Here is a 9,702-nt window from a genome sequence, read left to right on the forward strand (position 1 = left end):
GCAGCTGCGGCAGCCCTCAGAAAACATGAGTTTTCCAAAACCTCAAACAGCAGTGGATATTTTCCAGCAAAGGACCAGCAAAAGCTGATGGGAAACTCCATGCAGAGAGAAGAGAAATGCCAGCCCGTGGGTCCTGGCCTGTCTGAGAGAGCCCAGAGCCCAGCACCTCAGACACCTCCGGGGTGTCTCAGGGAAAGGCAGGTAGTGACGCGGCAGGGGACTGCAGCTCGGCAGAGAACTGAGAACTCGGTCCCTGATGGCCGGTGCCCCTCCCATGACAGACTCCACACAGGAGCTGCAGGGCATGGACCCCTGGGGTATCGAGGCTCTCCAGCTGCGCTCCGTGGGGGTGAACGGCCTCCCCCAGTGACCTGCAGGTTTCAAGGGGCGTCCCCTCCCAGCCTCACTCCTGCGTCCTTCATCATCTCCACCCGGACACTGAGCTGTGTGGAGTATGACACACACCCCTGATTCGCTGGATGTGAAGTAGATTTTCACGGGACATGCAGGTGTGGAATCCGTTTCCCAGGGCCCTGGGAAAGCCGCTCAGTGCACAGCCCGGAAACGCCCGGCGCTTCCCTTCACTACCGGATCTTCTCCCAGCGGGCTCCTCCACCTGGATTTTCTCCCACATCCACACCGTCCAGTGTGGCAGCCCCAGTCGTGGGCAGCTGTTCACTTTTAAATCAGTGAAAATTAAATGATATTAAAATTCAGTTCTGCAGTTGCATGAGCCACATCGAAAGTGCCCCATAGACGCAGCAGGTGGTACACTGAGCAGCATCTCCGTCCTCCATGAGCCACTGCTGGGCTCTGATGTGGAACTTCCCTCCCCGCTGCTGCCCGCTTCCCAGCTCCTCTCACCCCTCCTTTCCTGGGCTACCCAAGGCGCTGCCAATCCCTCCCGCTCTGTCCTGTGAGCGTGGCACACTGCCCGAACTGGACCCAAGCCCTCCCCATGCCCTGTCGAGCCCACAGGGCTTCCCTTTAATAGGCGTCACTGGCCACAGAAAGAAGCATTGGACATAACGATTCCCAGCTTCCCTAGTACCTTGGGGATTGCATGAAGCCAGCGGCCAGCAGCCATGACCTGGGGCCCGCCTGCATGGGGTTCTGCCCATCGTGCAAATGTTTCCGGAGAGCACAAGTTGCCCTTGGGAACACAGTGGAGGGAAAGGTTGCCATCGTCATCAGCATGTCGTCACAAATGTCACTCTCTGCGCCATGTCTGGGCACTGCCAGCTGTGGATGATGTGCCCAGCGTTCAGCAGAGAGGCTCACATCAATGCCACAGCGTCCTGAGTGCCGGGTGGAGATGCGAAGGCCGGGCAGGAGCCTTTCCCTCAGCAGCTGTCCAGCAAGGCTGCTGGGATGATACCACGGAGAAGCTATGGCCCGAAAGATGAATAGGTTAAAACAGCGACAGGTGACGAAAAGGCCTCTGCAAATCCAGCCAGAGCGAAGGGAAAGTCAGGGAGCGGCGGGAGAGGCCTGGAGAGGCAGCCGGGCAGCGCCTGCTATCGGCCACTACGTTCGCGTCTGTGTTCAGAGATGAAGTCAGCCTCTCCTTTCCCTTTCTCTGACTTTTCTTCTCTGGTTTTGGCATCAAGATTTTACCAGTTTTATAAAATGAGTTTCTCTGTTCTCTGTGGATGGTTCTTACCTACTCATTTAATTATTGATAGAATTCATTTCTAAAGTAAGGTAGATTTGTTCCAACTATGCTTCCTTCCAGTTACCTTTCCTTCCCAGAAGTATCCAGGAACCTGTCTCCAAGCTGACAGCAGAGGCGACTGGGGCCTGCTTTGTGCTGCAGATGACAGGATGCTGAGTCCGGCTGCTTTGTTCCTCACTGTCTGATTCATGACCACCAGGGGCCGTGACGGTTTGTCCTTCTGTCTCTGGCAATCAGTGGGCTTCTAGCGTGGGGTAACCACAGGTCAGGTTCCTTAGAACATTCTTACAGATGTGTTTGGTGAATACATGAATAATTGTTGTTGGGTATTTACGAAAATCCGTGTCCGCTCATTTATAGGAGCAGAACTGTTGGTACGCGATGTACCCATATGTTCGGCTGTAAGAGATGCTGACCACTTCCCCAAGTGGTGGTACGAATTTACATCCTCCAGGGAGTGCAGGGGAACTTTGTTTTTTCCACTTTCTCCGAGACCCTTCCTGTTGCCTCTTGGCCTTGCAGGAGGGTCCATGTACCGCGTGTTCTAAGCGTCCTGGGTTGGCGTGTGTGCACACACAGCAAGCCTGGCCTCAGAAGCAAGGGCCTCATCTTCCCTCCTCCTCCCAACTCGCCAGCCACAATGTCTGCCCCTGGGAGCAAGGGGTGGTTGGCAGGGGCAGATAGGGGACAGGGACATCACAGTCGCCCCGACTCAGATTGTCACAGGAGGCTCGCGCCTGCTTTCTCACAGAGGCGTTTGGCAGGTTCTTCTCAGGCTGACACCATCACATGCCCAGCTTCAGCCTGCCAGCACAGGCCCTGTCTGCATCCACTTCCCCTCAGCTGGGCTCTACTGGATGGGACCTAAGACCATGTCTGGTCCCTGGGGCCCACCTCGGCCTTTGTCTCCTGCCCAGCCAGGGCCTGGGTGTGTCCAACAGAGCAGCACCCTCCTGGCCCTGCCCCTGAGGCTGCCGGCCAGCCACTCGCCTTGGGGACTCCACGCAGAAACTGACTGGCCACCTGCCCACCGTGCATGGAGCCCTGCATGGAGCCCGCAGCGCCATGGCAGCTGCTCCCCCGCAGCCTGAGTGAGAAGCAAATGCCTGCCTTCCTCTATGGACGGGACCCGGGCTCAGCACACCGCCAGCCCTTCAGAATGCTGCTCAGCCTCCAAACACTTCGGGAAGCACAGGCCTTGAGGCATCTTGTTTAGAAAATAGGCAAAGGCTGCTGGGGCTGTGGGCAGGGAGGCCCATGTCACCATCCTAGGGTGTGTCTCTTGTGACGTGGAGTCTGGAGTGGAGCTTTCAGCTGGACCTCCTGTTACAGAGCAAGTGAAGAGAAGAAGGAGGGAGGGAGGGAGGAGGGAGGAAGGAGAGAGAGAGGAGGGAGGCAAGAGGGAGAAGGGAGGGAGGAAGGAGGAAGAGAGGAGGGAGGAAGAGAGGAGGGAGGAAGAAGGGAGGGAGGAGGGAAGAAGGAAGGAAGAGGGAGGAAAGAGGGAGAAAGGAGGGAGGGAGAAGGGAGGAAGGAGGGAGAGAAGAGGGAGGAAGGAGGGAGGGAAGAGGGAGGGAAGAGGGAGGGACGGACAGGCCTCCAGCATGCCAGCATATGCCAAGATACATTCTTGGATAAACCAGGGACCTCAGGTAGGCATGAGAAGGGGACTTGGCAAGGGCAGCCTGGACAGTCCCCCAAGTAGAGTGAGACGTGGACCCACCGGGAGCGCCGGAAGGAAGCAGGGCCTAGAAGCCACTCTCAGACAAGTCTGCCACCGCCACAGGAAGCCACTCCCTTCAGATAAAACCATTCCCCAGAATGTGACCAAAGGGCAAGGCGGGGGCTCCACCAGAGAGAAGTGCTGGTGGCTTTCAGCGGTAAACACCACCACCCGCGGAATGGAAATTGACTGCGTCCCTCCACAAAGCAGTCCTTTCTCATCCCAGAGCCACGAGCAACATGACCTTCGAATGTGTCAGCAGCGAGGTCCTTTGACAGCCAGCTCCTTTGACTTGGCCACTTGGTAGTGACCGTGCAACCTAAGGACGTGTGACCCAGTGGTGGCACGAGGTGGCTAGATCTCAGTTCTGATGTGACAACTTCAGCCTAAGCACGTTTGTTCTGGGTGTGCGTTCTCGGCTTGTGATGAGAACACAAGCCTTCATCTCCTCACTGTGAACAGCGCTGCACTTGAGGGAGGGGAAGGGGGTGCTTCCCTGTCATTGCTATGGTGCATGTGTACTTTTGCTCTTCAATTTAAAAATCAGATCTTCTACATATCTTTGCAACTAGGGAAGAGAAAGCGGGTCTTTTAATTCCAGAACCACGGTGCACACATCACACTCCAGTGTGAGATCTCCATGGGCTGGGCAGGAGCTCAGCGCCTGGCAGATTTCAGCTTGCAGGGCATCTCCCTTGGGGGCTGTGTCTGATGGCCTGCGGCCAGCCCTGCCGACAGAGCCCTGCTGCTTCCTGCGTTCCCAGTGGTGATTCCCTGTGCCCTGAGTGTTCAGGTTCTGCCTCTGCTGTGAGCTGAAACACTTTCTCTGAAGAGCCCTCACGGTACAGAAACAGCGTCTTTGGATCCTGCTGAGCCCCTATCCCCAGCCCACCACTGCCATGAGGCGCAGGCACCAGGCACTGCCCGGAGCTTTTCCAACCACCTGCACTTCCATTTTCCAACAAAGGCCAAACAAGAGAGTCACGAACTTCACTTGCAACCTGTTGGCAAAGGGGTGGGGAAGGAAAAGCGCAGCCAGAAGAAATAACCATCTTGACAAACTTTTGTGCACCTACACACAAAGTCTTGCCTTCAGCTCAGAGACGCTTGGACTCAGGCCAAGTTTCCCTGCTCTCATGCATAGCAGAAAAGCTTGTCAAAGAGCTGGCAGCTTTCAGCCAGCAGCGGTGGGGATGGAAAGATGGAAACGTGTCTTCCCATTTGCACCCCCTCAAAGGAATGAGTGAGCTGTTTCTCAGCCACAGTTACCCATTTTCTGAAACAAAAGATTCATGTCAGGGAATCAGCTTCATTAGACCACACGTTGTGTGTTTTGTGTATGTAAATGACACCTCTGCCTTGTGGGAGTGGGCACCCCGGAACTCCAGCTTCCATGACACGCAGATGCTGAGTGACATTGCGGAACGCAGCCTGTTTGCTAAGGCTGCATCTGTTTGCTGTTTCTGACACTTCCAGCGATCAGGCCCCTAACACTCCACATTCCCTAGGTCTCTTGTTAGAGCCAAACATATAAACCTGCGGATCGAGTTCTTCCAGCGTGGAGAATGAAAATAAAGAGCAAATGTGATTCTGAAGCAGACACCAGCTTGGGCATGAGGCTCTGATGCCTGTGTGCCCAGAACCTGCAGAGTTGGTTCTGAGAACTGAGGTCAAGAGGCAGCCCCGTGCCACTGCCTTCCTCCTCAACACCACCAGAGAGGCTGGGATTTTGCACCTGTTAGATAAGTATTGCGTTCCTCCTATCCCCACAGAGCTCAGCCCAGGCTCCAGGGAGACCACAACACACAAGAGAGACGTGGGCCCTGCCTGAGGGAGCTTACAAGTGAGCTGGAAGGCACAAGTGGGTACGCAGATGTGTGAGCCCTGATGAGCTCGGGAAGCCCGGCATGGGTGTTCCCACGTGGGTCAGGGAATGCTGCCGACAGGTACCTGGGCAGTTATAGGGCTCCACCTTCCTCTCCGCACCCCTTTGCATAGCCTTGGAGACGGCACTGTGATTGTGCTGGTGACTGTGGTGGGGACACAAAGTCATTACCCTAATGAGCGCCGGCTCTTTGAGTTAGCGCTGAGAAAGGGCAATTACAGAAAACCATGTTCTAAGATGTGGCTGTGTGTGGAGCGCTCACACGCATAAAACAGACTCGGCTCATCACGACTTCCTTCATTCATTCATTAATTCATTCACTGTCCTAGGAGGCTTCCCATTTCTCTTCCCCTTGTCTCATCTGCCTCCAGAATTGTCCGCAGTGAGCTCTCAAGCTCAGTTCCAAGACAAAAAGTTGGGAGAGGAAAAAAATAAAAACTAGCTTTTAAGATCCAAAAGTTATGGGAGCAAGAAGGAAGCCAAGCAGCAGCCGGCATCCCTTCCCCACGGGGCCCAGACTTCCAGAGCTCATAGACCGTGGAAGATGCAGGTTCACTTCGCGAGCCATCTCTGAGTGAGAGCCTTCCGGGTCCACTGCAGGGGCGTTGGTGTGTTTGAGCGAACGACAGGTCGACTCCCATACTCTCCTATAACACCTAGCAAGGTCACTGACCTCAGGTGGAAATGTGACCCGGTAGAAATCTGGCTTTCTGGAGATGGCCAGGAGAGTGAGCTAGGGCATTCTGCCAGGGTAGTCCTGACCACGGGGGCCCGCCAGTGGCTTGGGGTCCACCCTCCTCAGCATCACATGGGCTCCTGGGGCTCAGCGCCTTGGTATCATCCCATCCCATCTGCCAAATGAGCCATTTTACTCAGGTGGTCCCCCCAACTCCTCGTGACCCCAAGAATCATGAATTTGATTACACCAACACCTGGTCATGTCGTTGAGCACTCAGGAATATAGGTATTAGTTTTACATAAAATGATTTTATTGATGGATGAATTTTACCACTTCCAGCCATGTCCAGGGTGGGGGCGGTCAAGAAATGAATGACCCACGGCCATGGCAGGCGAGGTAACAGAGGAGGAACGTCTCAGGCGTCCTCCAGTGGGTTTAGGGGTCTTATGCCAGTGTTTCTCTAGGGAAATGAGAGCCATCATTGCCTTCCACACACCTCCAGTGGGTAACAGAGATTCAATAGGAGGAAGAAATAGGTGTTATTCAAATAAATGCACCGTTCTTGGTTAGAAAGAGCAGCACTGGAGGAGTCATAGCTGGCCCATCCCTCAATACTGGTGCTGCAGATCCAGACCCCACACTGCTGAAACTCAGTAGGGCCATTCCCAGCATTCTCTTATTCCCTTGGGGCCAAGTAGAACAGAAGTCTGTCTTCCCTGCAGTGTGGGAAGCAGCGGCAGGCCCCAGCCCCACAGTTAGAGACCTGCCCTGGTCACAGCAGGGGTGAGCGGCCTTCTCTGCATCCACAATGCCTTTTTTGAATCAGGTGCCATAGATGAGCCCTCCGCTGACTGCTTTTTCCCACTTGCTTACCATAACTTCCTTTTTCTTCTCCAACTCTGCAGACCAACAAAGCCGTGGCCAAGGGGGACTTGCACCAGGCCAGCACCAGCTCCCGGCGGGCCCTGTTCCTGGCAGTGCTGTCCATCACCATCGGGACCGGCGTCTATGTGGGCGTGGCTGTGGCCCTCATCGCCTACCTCTCCAAGAACAACCACCTGTGAGCTTCCTGCGAGTGGACGGGGAGCACCCAGGGCAGGTCTGTGTGGGCATGGAGGAAGCAGACATGCCGCATGACGCAGTGCAGTGCAAATGATTGCCAAATGATGCCACGAAGCCCTGGGATTTCCTACCCGTGGATTTCTTTTGTTTTTACCCTTTAATTTCATGTTCACAGCACTGTGTAGAGCACCAGACAGACGGGCACTGCTAATCCTTCCAAAGGAAAGCTCCAAAGATCCCAGCCCACAAGGCTGTCTCTGGATAGGTTCTGGTGGATGAATGGCAGCGTGGCTCTCTGCAGCCTGCCAGTGCCCAGAGTGCCACCGCATTAGCAATATACAAACAGTCCAAAAAAGTGTTTATTTTTATGGAATACGGTGCAATAGGCAGAGGACAAGGGACACGCCACTCTTCTGTCTGTGGCCCTGCTGGAATCCTTTGTGTCCCCCCGAGTCCACATGCCTTCCCTGCAAGACAAAAATGGGGCTGGGAAGGAAGAGGTGACACCACGCTGGCAGGACCCCCGCTGCACTGCTCTGCAGACCCATTGGCCTGACCCCGAGACACAGGGCCAGCAAAGCCCAGGACCTGCCCCCGTTCCTTTCCCTTCACCCTACCCAGCCTCGGGATGTCAAGCCACCTCCGGAACATGTCTACACTCCACAGCTACCCCGCAGCAATACGCACTCTTGGGACCTCGCTGATCCAGGATGGGGAGGCAGGCCATCGCCCCTCCCAAGACTCAAGAAACTGACCTGCGGTTGCTCCAGAAACTCGAGGCTCTGCGGCCGTGAGCACCGCCGGAGCCTAAAGACACGGGCTCTTCCCAGTCACGGCACTGGCGGGCATTCACCCCATCATAAGCAGACACTAGTGATCCCGGAAACGAGATGGGCCTTACTCTGTCGACTAAATGAATAGCTATTTTCTTGTCATTTTTTTAAGTGCAACTCTTGCTTCATGCTGCTTAAGTTACCAGACGAATGCTGAGAAATAAGTAATCACAGACATTTTAATACCATTTCATTGCTGTTTTACGAGTGTTCATTACTTAACAGAAAGTTATCTTTTAGCTTTTTCGCTTAAGACTTTTATTTCTGATGAACAGCTGTCGTTGGGTTTCATTTATATCTTCCCCTTGTGGTTTAAGGAGCCGCGGAGCCATCCAGGCCTCCACTGCTGAAACAGCAGAGGGGCCCCAAGGAGAACCCAAGTCCCTGCCACTTCAGTGTCCACCAGTAAATATGATTGTCCTAATCCCCCCAGTGGCTGCAGAGACCCCCCTCTCCAGGACAGTGGCTCCACCTGCAGCGCTTAGCAAATCCCTGAGGCCTGGGTCAGCCCCAGGCTGACTCGATTGCTCAGGATGCGGCCTGGTGACTGCAACGCCAGGCTGAGAACCACTGCCCTGGAATAAGGACTGTGGGTTCGATCCTTCTGCCCACCACTCTCCTCCTTAACCTTGAACATTTAGTATTCTGAAAATTATTAGCACTGTCGGCCTGGGTCAAATTTGAGATCTATCTGGCATTTCTCTCTATGGGAGGGTTCAGCAGGGAGTGTAAGATTTTAACCCTAAGAAGAGCTGCCAGCCAACAGCCCTGTAGGAGTTAGAGTCACCAGCCTTGGAGGGCATAGGTTTAGGGTCAAACCAACCTGGATTTGAATCCCGCTGTGCTACTTTCCAGCTGTGTGATCTTGGGTAAAGATATACACCTCTCTGAGCTTTGTCTCTAAGAGAGGATAATCGTAAGGCCCACGGTGTGGGTTGCTGGGGAATGCGTGAGGCACAAGCCATCAGGCCTGGCAGGAGCAGGTGGTTGTGGCTGCCATTGCGTCCTTGGCTGGCTGTCCCATGGCTGGTCCGTGGCCCTCCATCTCTCAGGTTCATTTATCACAAGACATTGTGTGAAACGGGCTTCTTTGTACTTGTCCTGAAGTGATCCATTTTAAGTTCCAAGGATCCCCAAAGGTGCGTAGCTTTGGATTTGGTGAAGAGGGAGAAGCTGTCTGTACATCCCCACTCATCATCTGTCTACACTGTCACAGTCACCCTGAGCCAGGCCCTCAGTGCCAGGTACTTGGCCTCTGCGAGACCAACTGCCCATCTCATTCCAGCCTCTATTTACAGACGGAAAAGCCTCAGCTCCCGGGGGCTTGGCCTTATCTAATCTCAAGCTCTGTCAAGTCCTTCTCAAGGGCTTTACCTGCGGGTGTGAATGTCATAGGTGGGCACAGGGGACAGGGTCAGCTGAAGGCAGCCATGGGGCCCAGCAGCTCACCTGGCAGCTAGGCACAGTGTGTGACAGCTCTGTGACCGGCTTGGCCTTGGTGGCAGGGGGCATGACTGAAGCTCATCTTTGGTGGCTGTTAGTGACTGCCATCAGCAGAGCCATCTTCTGAGTGAGTCAGAGTGACCTGTGCCCCCTAAACCTGCCTCATTCCTGTCAGGCCCTCGTGGCATCCACCAAGCAGCACACATGATCTCACCTCCTTCTCCCCATAGCCCCAGCAGGGAGGTGTTCCCACCTCTTCCCCAGGTGTCCCTGCCTTCCCAGGCGACACCTCACATCCCCAGGCATCCCCTGCATCCCCAGGTGTCCCCACCTCCCTAGGCATCCCCAATTCCCAAGACATCCCCACCTCCCCAGGTACCCCCACCTCCCCAGGCATCCCCACCT

The 9,702-nt window shown here is 54.9% G+C and overlaps 1 protein-coding gene across 3 annotated transcripts in view; it reads left to right on the forward strand.

Moving 5' to 3' along the window:
• The window catches only part of SYNDIG1 (synapse differentiation inducing 1), a 191,527-nt gene extending 183,401 nt beyond the window's left edge, over window positions 1-8,126 (forward strand). For 2 of the 3 annotated variants that reach the window (XM_032248168.1, XM_032248169.1), the window contains one exon: window positions 6,865-8,126. In XM_032248168.1, coding sequence (XP_032104059.1) covers window positions 6,865-7,023 — 159 coding nt within the window. In that variant the 3' untranslated portion in view covers window positions 7,024-8,126. The remainder of the gene's footprint in view (window positions 1-6,864) is intronic. The other variant, XM_032248167.1, reaches the window with a different exon arrangement.
• The last annotated feature ends 1,576 nt before the right edge of the window (window positions 8,127-9,702 follow it).

This window comes from Sapajus apella, unplaced genomic scaffold, assembly GCF_009761245.1.
Source record: "Sapajus apella isolate SASKATOON/1434 unplaced genomic scaffold, GSC_monkey_1.0 scaffold65, whole genome shotgun sequence".
NCBI classification, from domain to species: Eukaryota; Metazoa; Chordata; class Mammalia; order Primates; family Cebidae; genus Sapajus; species Sapajus apella.